The following is a 26558-nucleotide window of genomic DNA, read 5'->3' on the forward strand; positions in this document are numbered from 1 at the left end:
TTTAAATAATATTTGATTCATATTTCAACTCATCTTATCATATCTGTAAATTTAATCCTACATGTATTTAAAGAAAATAAAAAGAAAAAAAATCTGTAAGAGCATGATGTCTATAGTACTACTATAAATATAATGGCTTTTATTTATTATTATTTTTTTTTCACTTTTACGTCGTATATTTATTACTAAATATAATGGCTTTTATTTTTATTTTTTTATTTTTGTGTGATACGACTATTACTTATCATAATTTTCTCTACTGCATCTGATTATGCCTTCCCTTATTGGTTCATGCTTCTGTACAATTATTAAGTCTGTGGAACTGTCGCATCTTAGCTCATGCATGTGTTACCTCACTGTCTAATGCTTTGAGTTGTTAATATGTGTGATTGTTGATGACTCATACGTTTCTACTCTCCTTATTCGAGGATCCAAGACTATAAAATTTGTGGAATCCAATGGGCAAGCTGAGAAATCTGCAAAGAGAAAGAGGAAGAATCATCCAGTTAGGAATGATATAATACCTGTGTTTTCCTTCATAATTATGTGAAGTTGGATCACTGCTCATGTCCTTCATAATTGTTTGCTAAACTGCTAATTCATTTTATAAGCTTTTTATTTGATAATCCACTTTCTGCAATTATTTCCTTCACCAATACTTGTTATAGAAATGATAACTTGAGTTTTCCTGAAACTATTCTTTGGTTTTTTCAGGAAGTTGTGCAGATTTTATGGTATGTAGGCTGTATTAATTTTAAAGCAGGGAAATTCTTCTCCCACCGCTCATGTCGCCTACTAATTGAAGAAAAAAATAAAATCTTGGTGGATCTTTTGGGTCTGGAAGGTGCTACATGCAACTAGTTCCCCTTGGATGATAATATCAGTATCTCAAATTATTTGAAAATGATAATAAATATATTATTAAATAAGAATTTGAAAAAATTGAATTGTTTATTATATTTTGTGTAAAAATTTAATAAAATTATAATGATGAAATAAGATAAATTGAGATGAGGTGAAATCATCTCCCAATCCAAACGAGGTGAGATCACCTCACCCACGAAAAATGATGAATTGGAATTTCGAAAGGCCGTAAAGATTAACAGCAATCTTAATTTATTTTATCTAAATCATTATAAATTTTTTAAATTTTAAATAAAATATAGTAAATAATTTTATTTTTTAAAAATTTTAAAAAAATAAAAAATATATTTAATTAATATTTTATTTAATTTTTAACTCATTTCTTCTTAAAATCAAACTAGTACTAAATTTAAACCTACATGTGTGACACCCCCAAATTCCGTTTGAGATCGAACGGATATTTGAAGCGTTGAGACATGCAACACAAGGTTACCTGCCCCCGTTCATGACATATAAGATGCAATGTTCCTAACATGCATCTAACAATATGCAATATTCGCAGCGGATAATTTTTTTTTTCTTTAGTAATACTATGCACCAAATTGAAAATATCTCAAATGCTTAAAACATACTTCATACATAAAAACCTATTGAACAACTAAGATCACAACACTAGTCCAAAATAGTTATGATCCAAAAGTACTGGAGATGCAACTCCATCATACAAGTAGTAATTTAACTACTATATTAACATTAACGACGCACCATCGTTCAGTCGACTGTGTCTAGTTGGTCAGCTTCTGATCTTCCTTCAGGTCCTGTAACAAGATCTACCATTCAGGGGGAATGGTAGTTGGGACTACCACAGTGAGATTTGATTACAAATCTTAGCAAGTTAACAAAAAAACTTTCACACATGCTAATGATGCATGGATGACAGTAAAAGTATAAATGCATAATCAAATTCATAAATAATTAAAGCATAACTTAGCGTACAACATAGCATAATTGACATAACTTAAATTGAAACATGAACTGAACTTAACTTGACATGAACTTGATCTAAAACTTGACTTAACATGAAAAATACATACTCCACAGTTGTTGTGGCCCCATCTATTCTACGTGTAAATACATACTCCACAGTTGTTGTGGCCCCATGTATTCTTCGCAAACTTGACTTAACATGAAAAATACATACTCCACAGTTGTTGTGGCCCCATGTATTCTACACATCACAATGCAGTTAAATACATACTCCACAGTTGTTGTGGCCCCATGTATTGTACACAAACTGAATGTACTCAAGATGAAACGTGACTGGAATATGAAAGGACTGGAGCCCTGACGTAACATAACGTGATTTGAACATAACTTGAAATACATGACCAACTTGAGATAGAAACATTTCGTAACATGACATAACATATAATAGACAACATATTTGACATGACATACTTGTAATGTACAGTAATACATGACAGAATATATTATGTAACAGATAAAAATTGATGACAGAATAAATTCTGTATAATAGACAATTTCGTGATAACTTGGCATGGCATGACATATATGATAACATACATACATACACTGTAGTTCTTTTACTTAGCACACATACACAGTAGACTGCTAGTAAGTTAAAAGCTAATTTACCTCGATCTCTGCGTTTCTTATAAAATTTCAAGTGCGATCACAAGGAACTGTAATTAGTGATTCTAAAAGTTAGAATTAAATCACTAACAATTTGAAATATGGAAAATACTAACTTAAAGAGTAAAATTTTCATTTTACTCTCTACATATAGAAAAATGACCGTTTTACCCATAACTTAAGGATTTTGCATACTAACTCCAAAAGTTTCCAAAATTTACATTCCTCATGTAAATTTTGTCCTAAACTTAAATATCAACTCAGAAAAATTTAAAACAAAACACAACTATGGAAAACACACTATAGCCGAAACATCCATAGGCCATTTCCCTTAATTTTTGTTGCAATTCCTTTCAACTTCAAAACTCATGCTTAAACCAAAATTTTGCAACAAACATCTTCGAATCCTAAGTTCAAAACCATACTTAAAACATCCATTTAGAAAAAGCTAATAATCAACACCAAACTTTTTTGTAAAAAGATCCAAGCACTTGAATCACAAGTTTTGACCTTAAATCAAAACATCTCCAAGAATTTCAAAAATCAAATCTTACTTCTAACATATTCATAATATCATCCTAACATCAACCATGCTTTGAATCATCAAACTAAAGTCACCAAAATCACAAAATAACATTTGGAGTTTTTGGTTTTACACTTAGTCCAAAAACAGAAACTTTTTCCTCAACTAGTTTTGATAAATCTCTTGATCTATGACTTATAAATATATGATCTTCAAACCAAACCATTTCATGGTTTAAAAAGATGTCCTAAAACATATATAAGCTTCTAATTCAAGATCACATGGTTAGAAATTAACCAAAACATAAATTTAGCCAAGAATATCCACACTTTAGCTTATCTGAATATCTCTTTGCATAAAATTTCATATCTTTGAAACTAACATCAAATATCTTCAAAATAATAATATAACATGTATATAAGATGCTTAGGATCATCCAATAAAATTATCAAAGTCATTAGAATAGGTTTAGATCACCAAAGAGTTAAACTTTCTCAAAACAAAAACTGTTTTTCCTCTTCCAGTTTCTAAGTTTCTAAATCTAAGAAAATCTTTCATTAAAACCTTTAATCATGCAAAAATCCTCAACCAATAGTCATATATACATGTTAACAATACTCCATAAAAATTTCGGACCAATATCTATCCATTAGCTTGGTCAAAAACTCCAAACTATAACATACTCTCCAGATTCACGCCCAGAATGACCTTTTCATGGTTAAAAATACTTTTGACTGACCAAATGACTATGGAATGATACGAAAAATACATCTAGGGAAACTAGACTCAAAGAAAAACAACTTATATGAAGGGGACTTTATGATAAGACACTTACAAAAGCTTCGAAATGGGTGTGCAAAAGAACTCCTAAAAGTTATCCGAGAGAGAGTGTTTGGTATTCTTTCAATGGAAAGCGTAAATGAAGATAATTTCGTGGGAAGGGGTGGCTGGAGATACTTGTGGATGAGATATGGAAGAGATGAGGCTGGAGTGAGAGTTAAGTGTAGGACTCTCTTACCCGAAGTGAGAGTTAAGTGTAGGACTCTCTTACCGGAGTGAGAGTGGAGTGTAGGACTCTCTTACCTAATAATATCTACAAAAATCAACTCAAGATATTTTTACCCAATAATATCTACGAAATTAGCTTAAAATATTTTTATCCAATAATATCTACAAAATTAGCTTAAGATATTTTTATCCATTAATATCTACAGTTTTGAACAGACGTTTCGCCTGAAATTATGAAAAAAAGTTATTGCGTCATAAGACCTTAAATAACCCTCCGAGTCTAATGGCACAAACCATAATACATTTTGACACTTCTAATTATCTCCAATAATCAAAACACTTCTGATATCATAATGAGTAATAACACTAACTATGCAGTTAGTCTAAAACCTATATGATTAATGGATTCGTGAAAACTTATAGACTATTCACGAGGTTCCTAAAGTTAATAGAAATTTCACAATTGAATTTCTAGCGGGCTGTTACAACTACTATTGTACTCTGCTGGTCCTTGTCTATTCCTTCTCCATTCACAGATATATAAGAGTAAGATCCATATGCGTTCATACCCCTACAACAAAAACACCTAAAAAAGCTATAAAAACAAGTTATGAAATTCATTAATGTTTCACAACACCTTTGTTAATTGATTCATTAAATTGGGAAAGAGAACCACACCCACAATTTTCTCTAAACAAAACAGAAGACTTGAGAAAAAGATAAAAATAATAAGGGGTGAGTGAGGGAAACTAACTTGCTCAATGTCTCGCTCATTTTTCCCATGGCTAGCAGGATTTGCCATTCCATCTGAAAATACTGTAAGGAATGCGACGAGGACGGAGCTCAAGCAATAACTGGATAATGCGGCAGCGACTCGTGCCCCAGTCTTCATAGATGCATATGCTGTCTTCTCCTGCTTTGGCCTCTCATCAAAATTACCCACTACCCTCAAAATCAAGGTTGTGAAATCAGGAAAAATCAGAAAATAGAAATCACCAGTAGAGATTCAAATATCAAAGATCACTGACAAATTCAAACGGAATATCTGTTGATATGTAAAATATGTATGACACATGCATTATTTTTTTTTAACAATTTAGCAACTATACGAAGAACGCTTTTAATTTTTTTGAAGGATCCAAATTTAATTTATTTTCCAATTTTATTCACAAAAATATATAGAAGGTATATATATATATAAACCATCTTATTCATCAATTAAATAGTTGTATCCTTACATGTCCTAAAATACTTATGTCTCAAACACGGATGACCATGAGGCCGGACCGGTATCAATTGATCATCTAAGCCTAACCAACCCATCCAATCGGTGACTCATGATGATGAAATTCTTCCAACTACTGTACTGTCCTAGACGGCCGGGTACGTATAAATGAGTGCCACATATCCCTCCTATATAATTGAAAAAGAAATGGTATAGTTTCTTAGTCAGATTGGGTTGTCTTTTTCTGATCATTACTTAATATAATTGGATTTAGACTCGAATTTGTGGATTGGTATCCTATTTAATTATGGTTTTTGATTGGAGACCCATGGACTCATTCACGAAGAATGATGAATTGGAATTCGGAGCGGCCGTAAAGATTAAAAGCAATCTTAATTCATTTAATTTAATTATTATAATTTTTTAAAAATTTTTAAATAAAATAGGATAAATAATTTAATTTTTTAAATTAAAAAATATTAAAAAAATTATATTTAAATAATATTTTATTCATATTTCAACTCATCTTATCCTATCTGTAAATTTAATCCTACATGTATTTAAAGAAAATAAAAGTTAAAAAGAAAAAAATCTGTACGAGCATGATGTCTATGGTACTACTATAAATATAATGGCTTTTATTTTATTTTATTTTTTTTCACTTTTAGGTCGTATATTTATTACTAAATATAATGGCTTTTTTTTATTTTTTTATTTTTGTGTGATACGACTATTACTTATCATAATTTTCTCTACTGCATCTGATTATGCCTTCCCTCATTGGTTCATGCTTCTGTACAATCATTAAGTCTGTGGAACTGTCGCATGTTAGCTCATGCATGTGTTACCTCACTGTCTAATGCTTTGAGTAGCTAATATGTGTGATTGTTGATGACTCATACGTTTCTACTCTCCTTATTCGAGGATCCAAGACTATAAAATTTGTGGAATCCAATGGGCAAGCTGAGAAATCTGCAAAGAGAAAGAGGAAGAATCAGTATCGGGGAATTCGGCAGCATCCAGTTAGGAATGTTATAACAGCTTTGCTACGTACAGTCGCCACATGCAGTCGACGTGCAGTCGGCTGTATAGAATGAATAAAAAAAAATTTTATTCAAGGGAACCTACATGAATTATAAAAAGTTATAAAAATAATTTTTTCTTTCATGTAGGTCCCGTATTAATTTTTTTTTTACATCTGACTGCATGCCGACTGCATCTCTCAACTGTAAAAAGTATTTCTCATGTTATAATACCTGTGTTTTCCTTCATAATTATGTGAAGTTGGATCATTACTGATCTCCTTCATAATTGGTTGCTAAACTGCTAATTCATTTCATAAGCTTTTTATTTGATAATCCACTTTCTGCAATTATTCCCTTCACCAATACTTGTTATAGAAATGATAACTTGAGTCTTCCTGAAACTATTCTTTAGTTTTTTCAAGAAGTTGTGCATATTTTAGGGTATGTAGGCTGTATTAATTTTAAACCAGGGAAATTCTTCTCTCACTGCTCATGTCGTCTACTAATTGAAAAAATAAAATAAAATCTTAGTGGATCTTTTGGGTCTGGAAGGTGCTACATGCAACTAATCCTCTTGAATGCTAATATCAGTATCTCAAATTATTTGTAAACGATAATAAATATATTATCAAATAAGGAAAATACTATTATGCTCTCTTTACTTATCACTTCAAAGTGACCGCTAAGTCATAAATTTTTTTTATTTTTAATTTAATAATTAAGAAAGTAATTTTAAGTGTATTAGTATATTTTTTAATTTTTAAAAATATTTAAATATATTAAAAAATGTAAAAAAAAATATAATATGCGGTAACCGGCAGGATCTTATGAATAATAATAAAATATTTTAAAAATAACTAAAAACAGTCCTCAAACATGGATGCCCATAAGGCCGGACCCGTATCAACTTATCATCTGAGCCTAATCGGCCCATCCAATTGATGAATCGTGATTATGAAATCTTCCAACCACTGTACTGTTGTAGACCGTGTACGTATAAATGAGTACCACATATCCTATCTAATTGAAAAAAAATACATTGTGAGATGAAATAAGATAATTTTAAATAAAAGATAAAAATTAAATAAAATATTATTATTATTATTATTTTAGAATTTGAAAAAATTAAATTAAAATTTAAAAAAATTAAATTATTTATTATATTTTATATAAAAATTTAATAAAATTATAATGATAAAATAAGATGAATTGAGATGAGATGAGATCATATTCCAATCCAAACGAGGTGAGATCACCTCACCCACGAAGAATGATGAATTGGAATTTCGAAAGGCCGTAAAGATTAACAGCAATCTTAATTTATTTTATCTAAATCATTATAAATTTTTAAAATTTTAAATAAAATATAGTAAATAATTTTATTTTTCAAAATTTTAAAAAAATAAAAAATATATTTAATTAATATTTTATTTAATTTTAACTCATTTCTTCTTAAAATCAAACTAGTACTAAATTTAAACGTACATGTATCCATAGAAAATAAAAGTTAAAAATAAAAAAATATGTACGAGTATGATGTCTGTAGTTCTACTATAAATATAATGACTTTTATTTTCTTTTATTTTCATCGCTTTTAGGTCGTATATTAATTAAGAAATTGTACTAATTTAGAGGCAAATGATAATTGGTCCAAGACATTACGTGTATGATGCGACGGTTGCCATTACTTTCAAGTTTCAAGACACGGAGACGACTTGACTTTAAAGGGAAATGCCATTCCCACGGAAATTTCTCACCTGAGAAATTTCTTACCGAGGACTTGACTAATTTAAACATGAGAAAAGTTTGTATGCCGCCATGTTGACTGGTTACCGCTGGTCCTTTTTTTTTTTTTTTTTTTTTTAATTTTTTTATTTAGTGATTAAGAAAATAATTTTAAATATATCAATATATTTTTTTTATTTTTTAAAAATATTTAAATATATTAAAAATGTAAAAAAAAATAAAAAATAAAAAGTAACTATCAATCAAATGGAGCGATGCTACTCAAACGGCAGAGTAGCCCACTCCTATAAACATATGGTCCCTGTCAACTCATTGTAGACTAATTTAAATTCAGTACTCGTTAAGTGAATGAAATTATCTAAAATTCCTTTACTCTATTTCAATTTTCGGTTTGACTAATAAGATTTTTTGTCTTAAATATAAAATTCTTATCTCATTATTACAATTTTTTCAAATCTACATATAAAATATAATAAATAATTTAACTTTTTCAAATCTCAAAAAAATAATAATATGCTAAACACTTGATGTGCTAAACCTAATTCCGCTTATCTCCAAACGTTCTAGGATTTATAAGTGCTTAAAACGTCATTTAGGGTCACTGACTCGAGCCATTAAGGCTGCTGTCCATTACTACACTTGATCAGGCTCATGTGCAGGAATGTAATTTCTAGCAAGCATGCACTTGTGTTCTTGGTGACTTCTAGGACTCCTTAATCTGTGGTTTGTGTGTGCTAATCTTTGTTGATGACTCATAAGCTGCCAATTGTTAACTTTTTATTTGATAATCCACTTTATGCAATTATTCCCTTCACCAATACTTATAATAGAAATAATAACTTGAGTTTCCTGAAATTATTCTTGGTTTTTTCAAGAAGTTGTATATATTTTATGGTATGTAGACTGTATTAATTTTAAAAAAGTAGGGAAATTCTTCTCCCACTACTCATGTTGCCTATTGATTGAAGAAAAAAATTAAAATCTATGTAGATCTCTGGGGTCTTCTCTGTTATTTTTGGCTTTACACGGATTAAATAATCTCATACCTATTACCCATCCAAAAGAAAAAAAAAATAAAAAATAAAAAATCTCAAAAAAATCTCATACATATCTTAACTTCTGGTGTAGGTGTGTGGGGGGCGAACAAGCTGGGGTAGGTGTGTGGTCGTACAGTACTTATATTACAAAAAAAGTTAATAAGGTAGTGTGATTGTATGGTTGATTCATTATTGAATATATTTTGTAATGACAACTTTTTTCATCTTGTTCTTAGATGCTATTAGGTATGACTATTTCCTAAGAGATAAATATCTTAAGTTGATATTTAGAGACAAATGATGATTGGCAAAAACATTATATAATTTAAGGGACGCTGACTATTACTTTTACAAGCATTTAATGCCACATAAACGACTTAATATAGGAAAGTAAAGTTTTTTAACTCTTTATAAACATATATCGGAGAAAAGCAAGAATATGTGAACAAGATAGTGAAAAATAATATCAGTATCTCGTATTATTTATAAATGATAATAAGTATATTATGAATAATAATAAAATCTTTTAAAAATAACTAAAAACAGTCCTCAAACATGGATGCCCATAAGGCCGGACCGGTATCAACAAATCATCTAAGCCTAACCGGCCCATCCAATTGATGAATCATGATGATGATCAAATTCTTCCAACCACTGTACCGTTGTAGACTGCTACGCGGTATAAATGAGTGCAACATATCCTAGCTATTGAAAAAGAAATGGTATAGTTTCTTAGTCAGATTGAGTTGTCATTACTTAATATAATTGGATTTAGACTCCAATTTGTGGATTGGTATCCTATTTAATTATGGTTTTTGATTGTAGACCCATGGACTCATACACGAAGAATCATGAATTGGAATTTGGAGTGGCCTTAAAGATTAAGAGCAATCTTAATTTATTTTATTTAATCATTATAATTTTTTAAAATTTTTTAAATAAAATAAAATAAAAAATTTAATTTTTTTAAAATAAAAAAATAAAAAATATAATTAAATAATATTTTATTTAATTTTCAACTCATCTCATCTCTAAAACTAAACTATTACTAAATTTAATCCAACATGTATCCATAGAAAATAAAAGTTAAAAAAAATCTCTACGGGCATGTTGTCTGTAGTACTACTATAAATATAATGGTTTTTTTATTTTATTTTATTTTCTTTGCTTTTAGGTCTTATATTTATTAAGAAATAGTAAGAGGTAAATCATAATTGGTCAAGACATTACGTGTTGGAAAAATCTTGTTTGATGCAACGGTGGCCATTACTTTTCAAGCCTTCAATGACAGACGACTTAACTTGAAAAATGAGATTTTTGAACTGGACAATATAAGGAAGACTCTTAAATGTGCACGTTAAATATATAAATTAGTATAAAAGAGGATTTTATTTTTTTAAAATATTTTTTAAACATTGAAAAAAATAAATTTAATAATAGTCACACCCTTAATTATTAAAATAAATAAATTTAATAATAATCACATCTTTAATTATTAAAAAAAAATTATAAGAGGCACATTTAATAGGTATATTTAATTTTTCCTCTTGGACTATTCTTTTTCTCCAGCGAATTGAGGCGTACGTCGAGAGTCAGTTATTGGTCCCATCAATTTTGTAAGCTTATGAGACGACTTGACTTGAAACAAATGGCCCTTAATTTGCTAACTGGAAGCCGCGGGCTACAGTCACTTTTGTGTGTGGGATAAGCATTTCCCAATTGGAAAACACTAATCCCACCGGTCCCAATAATTTCTACCAATTTTCATATTTTCCCAATCACTAATAGACACCCCTACAACAAAAGAGTGATGCTAATGTGTCGTCCAATTTTGACCATTGGGAGTGCTTATTCACATTTTATTTTTTTGTTCTTTTTTACATTTTTTAAACATTTTTAAATATTTATAAAAATAAAAATATATACCAATACATGCGCATTAGAAGCTGATAACATTAACATATAGCATCTCTTAATTGTCAGCTATTTTTTAAGGGTTTTAAAAACTTATTGCTAAATGTTTGGTACCAATAATGGATTATTTCTTATTTTGGGAGAAAAGAACTTGAAATAATATCATAAAGTTAAGAGTTTAGTAAACCATAGAGATTGCATGATGTTTTGAATATAAGGAGAAATTTTTTAGATTTATAAGGTTTACAAAAAAAAAAAAAAATCTAATTATAATATCAAGTAGCACTTTTCTTTTTGTTGTAATTGTGAATCTATATGTGACTAAGAGCTTTTTTAATTAATTCGTCATATTTCTTAAGAGATAAATATCTTAAGTTGTTAATAAGAGGCAAATGATTATTGGCCAAAACATCATGTGGTTCATGCGATGCCGACCATTACTTTCACAAGCCTTCAATGCCACGGAAACGACTTGACTTTTGAAAGCACGTGAGCAATATAAGATGATAAATTTGAGAGTTGTTACATACATATTATCTATTAATATATATTGTAAGCTAGCTTAGCATGTGCACCAGACAACGACTTGACTAATTTAAACATATGGCCCCCTGCCAACTCATCCAAGACTAATTTAAATACATCATGTACTTGTTGAGCGAATGAAGTCATCTAAAATTTCATAATGACAGTCCCCTACAAGAGGGTCGAGACATTGGCATGCATTAACCAACTGAACAAATTTCTTTTTAAAAGAAATCATGTTAAATATGTGTTATATATTAACGGAGTAGTGTTGATTTAGATGCAACTTCTCGTAATATTACTGTAGTGCTAAATGTAATTATAATTTTATGTATAAAATTTATTTTTATCAATTTCTATTTAAATTTCATAATGTTCAATATATCAACAATCATTACTTTCACAAGCTTTCAATGCCACATAAATGAAGTGAGAATATGTATGACGACGACTTGTCTAATTTAAACAAATGGTCCCTTACCAATTCATCTAAGACTAATTTAAAAACAATATGTACATACTCGTTGAATGACTGAAATCATCTAAAATTCATTCCCTCCATTTCTTTCCTGATCTCTTGTTCTTTCCCCAGCTCCAATATTTTAGATAATAGGTTTATTGTGCACTTTCTTGTTTTATTGTCAATGTTTATCTTAAGAGTTCAAAATTTTGCATGCAATTCATAATTTCAAAAAAGTATTGTTAGTTAGTTAATATCGCATTGTTTGGTTACATACATCATGAGATAAGATGAGATTAGATAAAAGTTAAAAATTGATTTAAATATTATTAGAATATTATTTTTATTTTGAGATTTGAAAATATTGAATTGTTTATTATATTTTGTATGAAAATTTGAAAAAATTATAATGATTATATGAGATAAAATAATATGAGTACCTTTTATGAGTGCACGTGTGACACATGTTAGCAAATCAATTAATAGAGCCGACGACTTGACTAATTTAAACATATGGTCCCCTGCCAACTCATCCAAGACTAATTTAAGTACATCACGTACTCGTTGAGTAAATCATCTAAAATTCATTTACTCCATTTATTTTGATCTGATTCTCTTGATCTCTCCCCAACTCCAATATTTTAGACAATGGGTTTATCCTTTCCTCTCATCTTGATCGTGCGCTTTCTTGTTTCATTGATGATGTTTTATCTTATACTTGCTGCCTCTTCTTCTGGTGTGCAGCCCCTGTGCCATGATGATGAGAGATTTGCCTTGTTGCAATTCAAGGAAAGTTTCATCATCAATCAGTCTGCATCCAGAGATCCCTCTGCTTATCCAAAGGTTTCATCGTGGAAGCCTGATCAAATCAGTGATTGCTGCAAGTGGGACGGTGTAGAGTGCAATAAGGACACCGGTCATGTCATCGCCCTTGATCTCAGTAGCAGCTGTCTTAAAGGTTTTCTCAACTCCAATAGCAGCCTCTTCCGCCTTGCTCACCTCCAAAACCTCAATCTGGACGACAATGACTTTAACTCTTCTCCAATCCCAACTAGTTTTAGACGGCTTTCAAGGCTAACAGAGCTCAGCCTCTCTTACTCTGTATTTTCTGGCCAAATCCCTTCAGAAATCTTAGAGCTCTCCAAGTTAGTTTTGCTAGATCTCTCATATAATCCGTTGTTGAAGCTCCAAAAATCTGGCCTAACAGTTATAGCTCAAAACCTCACAAACTTAGAAGTACTATATCTTGACCAGGTTGTTATATCATCCAACGTACCTAATATCTTGGCAAACTTATCTTTTTTAACGAATCTATCTCTAAGAAAGTGTGACCTGCATGGTGAGTTTCCTGTGGGAATCTTTGGTCTACCTAATCTTCAGCTTCTTCGTATAGGGATCAACGAGTACCTCACGGGATGTCTCCCAGAATTTAACAGAACTAGCCTCCTTGTATCATTGAGACTTGGATCCACGAACTTCTATGGTGAGCTACCGGATTCGATTGGTCACCTCAAGTCCTTGGTTAGATTGACTGCGTGTTATTGCAATTTCTCAGGAGAAATACCATCTTCACTAGGTAACGTTACCAATCTAAATGTTTTAGAACTTCAATCCAATAGGTTGAGCGGTTCAGTTCCACAGTCAATATCAAGGCTTGTAAATCTTGAACTTCTGTATATTCATGACAACAATTTGAGTGGCATGGTGGAGTTTGAGTTGTTTCTGAGACTCAGAAGCCTCAGTCATCTCCAGTTATCTGGAAACAATATTTCATTGCTTACAAAGGCCAGTACCAACTCAACCTTTCCAAAATTTAGGATATTATTACTAGCTGATTGTGACTTGGGTAAGTTCCCAGAGTTTCTGAGGAACCAAGATCAGTTGGAGCTATTAGATCTTGGTGGAAACAAAATTCATGGCCAAGTTCCAAAATGGGTGGGGAACGTAAGTATAAAAACTCTCGGGGCTTTAGATCTGCGATACAACTTTCTCACCGGTTTCGACCAACTTCCTGTTAATCTGAAGGATTTGCTGCTTGATTTTAACATGCTTCAAGGGTCATTGCCAATCCCACCACCTTCCATTGCTTCCTATTCGGTCTCAAACAACAGACTGACCGGAGAAATACCACATCTGATTTGCAATCTAAGTTTAATAACTAATCTCGATTTGTCAAGCAACAACTTGGGTGGCCTTCTTCCTCAATGTTTAGGCAACTTGAGTCATTCTGTCTCATTGGACCTACACGGTAATAACTTTCATGGAACCATTCCTCGGATCTGTGGGGAAGCAAGCAAATTGATGATGATTGATTTCAGCCAAAATCATTTACAGGGGCGCGTACCGAGATCATTGGCCAAATGTACCAAGCTTGAAGCTATTAATCTTGGTAACAATCAGATACATGATATTTTTCCTTCCTGGTTGGGCATTCTTCCAGAGTTGAGGATTCTCATTTTAGGATCTAATAAACTCTATGGTACAATACGAAGTTCGGATAGCAATTTCAAATTCCCAAAATTGCAGATCATTGACCTCTCAAATAATCATATTTCTGGCAAGTTGCCATCTGAACACTTCCAAAATTGGAAAGCCATGCAAATCGTCGATGCCGAGAGCTTAACGTACATGGGGAAAATCCAAACTTTAGGGATCTCTGCAGAATCTACGCTGGACATTACCTCCTTTTACTCAATCACAATGATCAACAAAGGCACGAAGATGGAATATGAGAAAGTCCCAGATTTCTTAATAGCTATTGATCTCTCGAGCAATAAATTTGAAGGAGAAATTCCAGAAATGGTGGGGAATCTGAATGGACTTATTTGGCTCAACATTTCCAACAACTTTCTCACAGGTCCTATACCATATACTTTGACAAACTTGACAAGGCTAGAATCACTAGATCTGTCTCAAAACCAGTTGTCTGGTGTGATCCCTCCGCAACTAACAGAACTCACTTTCCTTTCACACTTCAATGTCTCCCATAATCGCTTGACAGGTCCTATACCACATGGGAAACAATTCGACACATTCAACAACAGTTCGTTCAGTGATCAGAACCCTGAATTATGCGGTAACACTTTGTCAAAGAAATGTTGGAATCCTGAGGACTCACTGCCTCCATCTTCAAGCCATAACTCAGAGTTCGCATTTGACTTTGGTTGGAAAGAAATCGTGATGGGATATGGATGTGGATTCGTGTTTGGAGCTATGTCTGGGCAAATCGTGGTCACAAAGAAGTATGGTTGGTTTATGAAGACGTTTGGAATTGGGTAGCCGACACGAAGTAGGGTGAATTGGAGGGCCGCAGAAATTAAATATAATCCTATGTACATGTTTCCATAATAAATAAATAATTGCACGATGCCTGTAGTACTATTATTGTGGCTTTACTTTTCATTTTTCTATTTTTTTTCCCTCTTTTAGATGTTATAGGAAAGGGCCATGGATAGGATGTTTGTACTGAAAAGAATCCGTTGTATTTCCACCCCAAGCTCTCAATAAAACAAGTGTTTTGAAAGAAAATAAACCACAGAGATTTATCAGGGGCTGCTCGGTACAAACTGAGGCTTAAGGTAAAATTTAAATTAGTCATTCGTAATTATAATATAATAAAATATAAATTATTATATGAAATATTTTTAAAATTTAAAAAAAAAAAGATTTTATTTAAAATCTTTATATGAAGTTCTTTTGAAAATATATCGAATACTACAACTTAAAATAAGGCATTATTACAAATTTAGTACCTCAATTTAGTAAGATCTTAAAAAATTATTTAAAATATAAATAATTTATTGTACTAAATATTAAATTTAGTATTATGGGGCCTTGCACACATTAAAAAATATAAAAGCTATTTAAAATTTTATATAATGAAATGGTTTTTATTTTTTTCAAAAAAAAAATTAAGAAAAAAGTACCTCATTTTTAATTTTGGGGGTCTTATATAGAATGGGGACCTTAAGCAATGTCCTTACCATTGAGCCGACCCTGGGATTTATGGTAGTGAAAGAAGAGATGCCCTGCTCTAGTGTATTTTACTATTTCCGTTCCAATTATAGTAATCGTTACACTTATGTTCCGTACACAAGGAGAGAATTTCAAACACATATATCTAAGATAAGATAAAGAGTAGAAGTATGGTAATCTGGAGAATCGAACTTCATCTTCATCTTGAGTTATTGCTAATGTACTCTGCTGGTCCTTGTTTGTACCTCCTCCATTCACAGATATATAAGAGTAAGACTCTTATGCGCTCATACCCCTACAGCAAAAACACCTAAAAAAGCTATAAAAACAAGTTATGAAATTCATTAATGTTTCACAACACCTTTGTCACTTGATTCATTAAATTGGGGAAGAGAACAACTCCCACAATTTTGAAATTCTAAACCAAACAGAAGACTTGAGAAAAAGACAAAAATAATAAGGGGTGAGTGAAGGGAAACTGACTTGCTCAATGTCTCGCTCATGTTTCCCATGGCTAGCAAGACTTGCCATTCCATCTGAAAATACCGTAAGGAAGGCGACGAGAATGAAGCTCAAGCAATAACTGAATCAGGCGATAATGCGGCGGCCACTCGTGCCCTAGTCTTCATAGATGCATATGCTTTCTTCCCTTGCTTTGGCCCTCATCAAAATTACCCACTACCCTCAAAATCAAGATTTCCAAATAAGGAAAAATTTGAAAATATAAATCACCAGCAGAGATTCAAATATCAAAGATCACCGACATATTCAAACGGAGTGTCCTGTCGATTCGTAAAAAACTGGATGACACATGCATGATTTTATCAGGAGATAAAAGCCTGTTTGATTTCTAGAGCTAAACCAAAGATCAGCCACTAGTAGTGCATACATCTCACACACTATGTGGCTTTTTTTTTTTTTTTTTTTTTTTTTTTTTTTTTTTTTTTTTAAAGCAAAACATGCGTTTTGACTCAAAACAAAGGTCAGTGTTGATTTTTCTTCCCCATTCGAATTTACCTGAGAAACTCCCTCCTCCCTCGACAGCAACCCGTGTCACCTTCCTCTACCCAGCACCACCCTGCGACGCCGTCTCTCTCTTCAACACCACTGAGCAACTCTCCTCCCTCTACGTAGAGTCGCCACTCCCTGCGAGCGCATTAAACGGAGCAAACCAGATTTGAATCCCGCGAAACCCACCCTCCTCCCTCGCCATGAACCTGCATTGCCTTCCTCTCCCCAACACCACCTCGCGACGCTCCTCCATCTGCCCAGCTCCCTGCGAGCTGATTGAACGGACCAAACCAACAAGTTTTGAATAGCTCTATTTTGCCGCCGCCCCTACTCAGCTTCATAGGTAAATGTTGTACCATTTTTTCTTCCATATGATTACGTCCTTCTTGTTTACTAAGAGAGGTGAATTTTGGGTTTTGTGAGATGGGTTTCGAAAGACTTAGGGCATGGAGAAAAAACCTTATTTTTGGTTCTTTACAACCTCTGCTTTCATAACTTGTCCGTTTAGATTTTGAAGTCAAACAGAAGAGGGAACAAAGCAAGGAAAAGAAAGGGTAAAAGGACCAAAGGTTATAATATCTAGACGTGCCCCATTGCTTGCAGAGTTGAGTAAATTTTTCTGGTACTCTGCCTTTTCCTTAAGACACTTTTTCTGAGATCATTGTATCATTTGCTGAAGGTAATAGGGGGTTTTGTTCGTCTTTCAAGGAATCTGAGACCTCTGTTATGATAGTTCTATGTTTTAATTTTTCAAAGGTTATTAGTTTGCTCATTCTCGTGGACAAAAACAGAAAGAAAATTAGCTCAAACCCATTGATTATTTGTTTGTAGTACTTGATTTGGTTTTAAAAGTAAAACAAATGTATATTTGGCTAATATGTAAACTCAATTGCCATACTTTTATTAGCTGAACCCAAGAGTAGAACTCAAAATCCAACCATTTCCCTACACTTGCTGCTTGTCCTTTGGCACTATGCTAGGATCCCTTTGACATGTTTATGTACTTTTTCATTATACTCGATGTTGGTAGCACAGACATGCACATTTATGCTATACGGGATTGAACCCAGGTGCTTCTTTTGTGATTGTTTTTAGATTGGCCTGCACTTGTACACTTTCAATTGCAATTTTAGGACAAGTCAGTGTATACCTACTGCTTGTACCCAAATTTTATCTCCTCTTAGAAGAATTTATAGCTAAATTTATAGCAATGAATTTGAGGTGTTTTGAAATCTTTTTTTATTGGAAATGATATTAATGAGCTGATCTTGGAGATCCTATCAGTAACATGTTGAAGATAACAATGGAGACAGAGCATAGGATCTATCATTGATTGAATAGAGAGGCAAAATATTAGAGCCTATTCATAGAAAGCTCAAAGAGTATTAGTGTCGTCTCCCTCCGACGTGGGATTGCTAAAATTGGTTTCTATGAATTACTCACTGATTATGCACTAAACGCAGCATACGGGTTGTTCCATGTTTACTTCTTTTTATTGCTGGAAGAAGAAATAAAAATCAATAAAGTGTAGAAGAAACTTGTTCAAACATCAATGCATTGATCGATGTGAAAAATGCAGAGTGATAGGCCGAAGCTGTATGGTGGAGTGCTACTTTGTTGGTAGTTGATCTATCCCTACCCAATTCAATTCATTTGCATATTATTTAGTTCCAAGCTAGTACGACCAATCCATGACATTGAGAGGATATCACTTTGCTATTAATTGAAGATATTGGCCACTAGAAAAATTATAGCTTATATACCGTTTTTTAGCTAGAAGTGATGGTCCAGTTCCTCTTTACCTTCTAAGAAAAGATTACATTAACAAAGCTTAGAATCATCACCACTTTTTCATCTTATAGAGTAAATCCATGGGTAGACTAAGATATAGTTGGCTGAACAAGCATAATTTATGAGAGTGAAATCAAACAAAGTTGGCTTCTTTCATTTGTAATCCATCTAATCCTCTACCACACTCTTGTATTGAAGAAAGTTATCGCTTGGACTTTGGATTCTTTGACAGATGACATCCAAGTAGAAAGAATCAACCGAATTAAGATCATCTTCATGCCTAATTTTTTTTTTAAGGTACTGGCGGTGATTTTAGACTACCAAGTTTGATTGATTGTGGTTGGTTTGTTGGCATAGCAACTTCATTCTAAGTTATTTTTTTACCTCATTAGCTACCTCTTACACAAAAACCAATCCAGTTAAATTTTTATTTTCTTCTTTTCTTCTTGCGGACACATCACCAATATATCGTATCACATTATAGTGCAAAAAATAAAACAAAACAATTATCCATGATTGCCGTATCGACTTAAACGCGTGAATAACATATATATCTAATGTTCCGGTTAGCTTCCAGAGGGTATTTACAGTTGAAGCCAAATCTCTCATTCCCTTTATAGAATCATCACCACCTTTTCATCTTATAGAGTAAATAAAAATATTTATCTTATTAGAAAAATCAATCTTATCAGAAGTGTAACAAAAAAAAAAAAAAATACAATCAATAGTCAGTCATACAGATGAAGGGAGGGACTCTGGAAAAAGATTGTGGCTGTACCAATATTTTTCATGCCCTGTTCACTTAACCCATCTTAATCTCCAAGTTGCTCATCCCAACATTCACGTTTCCCAGATTAGCTTCATTTTTCATCTCATCCTCTGTTGAATTCCTGAGACTGAGCCATGGGTGTTGCAGACACTACTGAGCAGTTGGTCGCTTCTCTGGTGAGAAATCAAGAAGGGGGCAAGAAACTCAGCAAACTCCCTAGCATCATTCTCTGAAAAATTGTATTTCTCAACCAGCAACCGATCAAGTGGCCAAAATTTCAGCCTCTGAATCCTCTTTAGATAACCATGTCTGTCAAAGTAATCCTTGGATTGTGCTCCTCCAATGGCTACCTGTCAACCAAAGCACAAGACAGAAATCAAAATCAAAGTTACTGGACAACTATGTGAGGGAGGGTCGACGGCGACGCGGGCGGTGGGGGTGAGGGAGAGGATGGGCGACAGGCTCAAAGAAAAATTTTAAATGGGTGAGAGGAACGGGCAATAGGGAGAAAGGAAAAAAAATGAAAAAAAAAAATTTTTGACATCAACTTTCCACGTATAGAATATAACAAGTAAAATTTTTATTTAAACAAAAATTCACCCACATCTGTGAAGCCACCCACCGCTTGAAAAGATTTAGGCATTGTTTGATTACACGCAAGATGAGATGGATGAGAAATATGTAAATAGTAGTAAGATAGGAAAAATGCTTCTTGCACACGCCGAAGGGGACATGCCGCGTACACGGGTCCAGGTGACATTAATGAAATGGTGCGCAGCACCAGTCCTCCGAAATCAGTCAAGACCTTCGTTGCCTTTCCCCTCTTCAGAATTGGTTCTTCATTCTTTCCCCCTTCAGATGAGATTAGGGCTAGGGCACAGCTGCGGATTGAACACCTCCAGCCGCAACCCTCTGTTATTAGCCAAACCAAACGCACCGCCATCGCACACCTCGTCGAACCAGCCGCTTAAAACCTCTTGTTGGCCAGTTACTACACTGGATGTCACCCCTAAGCCACCACTACCGCCCTACTTTGGAAGTAGAACCGTAAGCCACCACCGTCTTCAGCCAATGACAAGTGCACGTCCAAACCAGTTCATGCGAAACACTTCGAGCCCCTCTGTCCAACCGTCGCCCACGTCCAATAAAAGTCCAGTTGCATCACTGCTCTCCTCCATCAACTACCACGGAACAAGCCTCCACGTCCCCTGTTTTCCCTTGCCAAAAACATAGTTTTTCCCATCGGGGTGCTTAAGCCACCACGCTATCTTCTCTCTCTGTACTCCACCACGAGCTGAAGCAACCTTCACCTACAGCGCCATCGATTCCCACCCATCTCCACTGGACCTTCCTTGTCGCATAACCAGTTTCTTCCACAAGTGGGTTTCTACCGTCACGTTCAGAAGGATTGATTCTGGGTTAGAGAGATTCTGGGAGCTGAAATGGGTGCAGCCAATTCTGGGTTTGAAATGGGTTTCCCACGGCGCGATTTCTGTTTTTTTTTTAATAATATATCGGTTGTGCCACGTCAGCGATTCTGCAACAGGTACCCATCGGCAGGTACCTATAGCAGTTCTCAAAATTAAATAAAAATATTATAAAATTAAAATATTGTTAAAATATAATTTTTTTAATATAATTTTTGTTTTAATAAAAGTAGATTGGACAAGAGTCAACCATTCTTAGTCCTAGAAACAATAGTTGAAGGAGGGGAAAGGGAAAAAAAACACTAGGGATGACTAAGTATAATGACAAAAAAATTAGTGCTGGCCTTGCTAGGATGGTTATAGTTGATGAGTTACCTTTTTCAATTATTGAGGGCCAAGAGTTTTGGGACTACACTAAATTTCTTGATCTTAGGTTTTCTACTCTTTCTCGTTTTACGATAATGAGATTGTATGAGGCTATTATTGAGAGGGAATCATAGTTTGAAAAAAATGTTTTCAACTACTAAGCAAGAGTGTGCATGACCACTGACACTTGGACGTCTATCCTAGACATCAATTACATGTGTATCAGGGCTCATTTTATTTATAGTAGTTGAAAGTTGCATAAGTGGATAATTTGATTTAGTTGTATTAGTGATTACAAAGGGGCAACAATTGGGAGGGCTTTGGATGAGCGTATGCTTGATTGGGGGATTGACAAAATTCTTACAATAATAGTGGACAATGCTTCTTCTAAAGATTCCACTATTGATTGGTTAAGAACAGTTGAAGTTGGAAGATTGGAGTATCTTGCGAATCATAACTTTATTTACATAATATGTACTGCGCACATTTTAAACCTTATTGTCCAAGAAGGTTTAAAAGAAGTTGATGAGTCAATCACAAAAATCTGCAATTTGATTAGGTATGTGAAGTCTTCTCCCCAAAGACTTGCCACTTTCAAGTCATGTGCTGAGAGGTCAAAAATTCCATGTAATAGTTTCCTATATCTTGATGTACATATTAGATGGAATTTGACTTTTCTTATGTTAGATGTGGCTGAGAAATATAAAATAGCCTTACATCTTTTGTTTGATAAGGATCCATACTCACGAGTTTATTTGTCTGAATATGGGCATTGGAGAAAAGGATTGGGAGTTCCCATGCTTGATGATTGGGAGGCTATAAAAAACTTTTCAAAGTTTCTAGGAGTATTTTATATTATCACATTGCATATTTCTGGTACATTATATGTCACTACGAATCTGTATTTTCAAGAGCTCATTAATATTCATGCCAATTTGAATAGTTTTTGTCACAGTAATAATCGACGCTTCAATGCAATGGCCTTTAGAATGAAAACAAAATATGATAAATATTGTGGGGATCTTGGAAAGATGACATGTTGTTGTTTGTTGCTACCATTCTTGATCCATAATACAATTTGGTTAGTCAAGCATATTGGTTCAATAAAACATTGGATGATGAGAAATGTGAAGAATTTGTTGAAATCCTCAAGAGGGATATGGAACTTTTGTATGAACAGTATGTTAACTTTAGTGGTGGGTACACATGTGGGTCTAAGTCAAGTATTTCCGGCACTTGTAATGAGAGTATTATCTCAATGGGGAATAACTCTTCAATTGATCCCTTGGCTTTTCTAAGAAACTTCCATAAAGAGTGGAAATTAGCAAACTTGATGGACTGTAAGTCGAAACTAGAACGGTATTTTTTGGAGGATATTGAGATCCCTATAGAGAGTTTTGATATTTTTATTTGGTTGAGTGTCAAGTCCACTAAATATCCAGTTCTTGCTATAATGGTGAGAGATATCTTAGCTATTCCGATTACCTTCGCAGAATCTGAGTCAGTATTTAACACAAAAGGTCGTGTCCTGAATTTGTTTTGGAGTTTTTTGGCTTCTAGTGCTGTGAAGGCTCTTGTGTGTACACAAAACTGGTTGAAGTCCACTCCCATATGCTTGACTCAAAATTCTTTGGATACAATTGATGATGCGGAGAGTTAAAGTTAGACTCAGATAATATATTTCAAATTTAATTAGTTTTGTTATATATCTTGATTTGTCATTTTTTTTATACTAATTTCTTATATTTTAACATCTTAATATAGAATTGACTACCAGTATAGCGAGTTTACTACATGAAGATGATTGAGGTTTGATGTGCATTAGTGAAATCGTGTAATTTGTTGCTTGTTCAATTTTGTTTTCTTTATTTTTATAAATTTATGTAGTATCTTATTTCCTCACTAATTATGTTCTTTTGTCTTCAGGCACAACTTAGAATTAATGTCACTAACTTTATTGGTTCTTTTGTTGGAATGGAAACAACTTATTTGTTTTTGTTGTTGTTGGAATTAGAACTTCTTGCTGATGGATGATGTGTTGGTTGGATAATTTGGGATGATAGATGATGGATGTTTTTGGCTTTGTTTGGTTTTGTTTGTCGTTGGAATGAGACAGTTACATAGAATTTAAATTGTATTGTTGGTTGTAGTTGGGAACAACTAACAATATTTGATGACTTGTAAGGTTTTAGTTTTGGCTGGTAAGTTTGTAACTTCTTGTTGTAGTAAATTAGTTTTAGATTTGGTTATGTGTTTTTAATTTGTACTGAGTGAATGATTTAGTTTTTTAATTTTGGTTATGTATTTTTAATGGATATTTGTGTCTATCCTCATAGTTGAAAAATTTCTTCTTGTTGGTTTAAATTTAGTTGCATGAAATCTTCATGATACTGTTGGGATATCTAGAATGATGATATGTAATACTTATCTATTTATAGTGTCCAAGATTGTTGTTGTCAACTACCTATTGATACCAAATTATAGTATCCAAGATGACATTCGGACCGATTGTTTTTCATGTGAGACATATACATAGGCTTATACACCTAAGGTGTGCATGCACAAATCAATACGTAAGAACATGCATTTGCATGATCCTTTTTTTTTTTTTTTTTATGCATCATGATCCCTATTTTAGAGTTTAATTTGTATGAATGATTTATTTTTACAATTTTGGTTATGTTTTAATGAAATTGAAAATTGAAATAATATTTAAAAAAAAAATTAAAATATGGAAGCCCAAATCTAATTAGTAAGATATCAAAATTGTCAAATTCAAATTTCAAATAGATTAAAGAAAAAAGTCCAATAAAAAAACTTAAATCCAACTCCACTTTAACAAGTTGGAGTCGAAGTCGAAGTCGAAGTCAGATGGAAGGTTATAAGAATCTAAGTTGGAGTCAAATAGAAAGCTATAAGAATCGGAGTAGGAGTTGAATCTCGACCTCCAAAAACTTTGGAGTAAGATGTAGGGCACTCCGACTCCTAAACTATCATTACCTAGCCCTATTGGAGGGAATCTGGCCCCCTCAAATTGCCAGTATGCTATTTTTATATTTCAATATTATTAACTTTATAACACGAGTTCTAACCTTTGGGTGTATACGTAGCCTTTCATCTTTTCGTTTCACTCTTTACTTTCTTCCTTGGATTTGGAATATACTACTATCTCTATGCTGCTTCAAGATGTTCTCTCTCTCTCTCTCTCTCTCTCTCTCTCTCTCTCTCTCTCTCTCTCTCTCTATATATATATATATATAGAGTCTTTAAAGACAAGTTTGTGTAATTAGGATTGTTCATTCGGATTTCGGACTGGATTAGTCCGGGTTATAATCCGAGTTGGAACCTGGATAAAACTAGGTTTTTGAACCCGAAAATCCAAGTTCCAGGCTGTACCCGGGTTTGTTATTATTATTATTATTTTTTACAAAAGCCTATGGTTAAAATTTTTTCAAAAAAAAAAAGCAATGTTAAAAAGCACTTCACTATATATTATATTATTTGATATTTATACATTACATTACAAACACAAAATTATAATATATGAATTACAAAACACAACTTTGGAAGAAATTATAAAAAAAGATGTGAGCTTATGGATGGAAAATCTTCTGAACCTCCTTCCTCTTTGATGATGCTGAAAATCTTCTCTAATGCATCTTCAAAGACAACAATTTTTTGAATCTCCTAAAATCACAAAACCATATTACTTAGCAAGGGAAATAAAATATATATATATATATATATATATATTTTGCAAGTGCATTCTCGCCATGGAACTTTTCCCTATAAATTATGCTAATATTTTCTCAGATATTTCAAAAAGAAGAAAGATTCTCATCAATCATGATTGCATAATAAAATTCCCCCCCGTTCACAGGCTACAGCAATGAAAAGGAAGGAGATTAAACAAACATATATAAAATCAATAATCTAACCTGAGACTAAAGAATAGAATACGGTCCAACTCCTCCATCTACCAAACTTAATGCCTTACAAATAATTGTGATTTGGACATCTATCCTCCCTGCAACAACAAACAAAAAAGGTAAAAGGGGAAAGAAAGTCACAGTTCAATGCCAACTAAAAAGTTTGAGAAAAAAAAAAAAAGGCTCCAACAAATAGCTAATCATCCTTCATTTTCAATCCTCAAGGAACCCTGCACTGTCACTAAAACCCCCACCAGCATTGATCAATTGAAAGAAAACGTAGAACTGGGGACAAAATAGGCCATCCGCCATAGTGTGTAGGGTCCATTGAGGATTAACATATTATGGAGAGAGGTGAACTTTGGTTGGATGAATATAAATAAATAAATAAATTATTCCCAGAACCTTGGTTCCTTTTCCATAATATTTTCCATATAAAAAAAAAAAGGATGTGGCAAAAATTGTCTGCAAAGTTCATCTCCTACTTTGAAACTCTCAAATTTAATTTTTTTTTTTTTTTAAAACTGTCCAGTGTCCACTTGACACCACCCTTGGTTTGGAAGAAAGATCATAGATATAGTTCAAGAATCAACACCATATAAATAAAGCTCAACGAAAATTCAGAACCGTATATACCTTCTACACTTACGTCTCTACCGACCCTGCATGGATTAGTACCCCCACCAGCTTTCACAATCACAAGCAGCAGCTTAGCCCAATTTCAATCTTGAGCGCATGACACGTCAACATACTTTATATTATTCTATACATACAAAAGAAACAACAAAAGAAGAATGTTAACATGATTTTTTTTATAAATAAAATTCTGTAAAATATCAAACATGGGCATAAACAAGAATGTTAACCAGATTTTGCTTGACAGAAATATATAAAGATGATGAAGATGAATATTACTCAATGCTCAATTGAAGCTGAAGCTGAATGATCATCTAAAAGAAATATATTAAAAATTTGAGTTAAAATTTAAATAGATCGTAACATACAAACAAGATTTCAAGTTTCAAGTAACTTATATATAAATTCACTTTCAAGGTTTATCAACTGTATGTATTCTTCTAACTCCTGAATGTCAACTGGTTTGGCCCTTAACCAATTTTGGGTGCAAATGAGGGCTTCAACAGTCTCTAGACAATGAACTCCTAAAAGGATCCAAAATGAGTCCTCAATTACTAAATACAGACTCCAAGGTGACTGTAGAAATGAGGGTGGCTAATACATCACATGCCACCTCAGGAAGGACAGGATAATTGGCGGCATTAACCCTCCACCAATCTAAGATATCAAAACTG

At 33.1% G+C, this 26558-nt stretch overlaps 1 protein-coding gene across 1 annotated transcript; it reads left to right on the forward strand.

Annotated features, from left to right (window-relative positions):
* Positions 1–12628: 12628 nt before the first annotated feature.
* On the forward strand, positions 12629–15259 carry LOC122301870 (receptor-like protein 7). The gene has a single exon (XM_043113234.1). It carries the CDS (start codon positions 12629–12631, stop codon positions 15257–15259), a length of 2631 nt encoding a protein of 876 aa, XP_042969168.1.
* The last annotated feature ends 11299 nt before the right edge of the window (positions 15260–26558 follow it).

The sequence above is a fragment of the Carya illinoinensis genome, chromosome 2, assembly GCF_018687715.1.
Source record: "Carya illinoinensis cultivar Pawnee chromosome 2, C.illinoinensisPawnee_v1, whole genome shotgun sequence".
NCBI classification, from domain to species: Eukaryota; Viridiplantae; Streptophyta; class Magnoliopsida; order Fagales; family Juglandaceae; genus Carya; species Carya illinoinensis.

What these genes read in the sequence shown, in the direction of transcription:
- LOC122301870 (XM_043113234.1), top strand. Translation starts at nt 12,629, where the DNA reads ATGGGTTTATCCTTTCCTCTCATCTTGATCGTGCGCTTTCTTGTTTCA.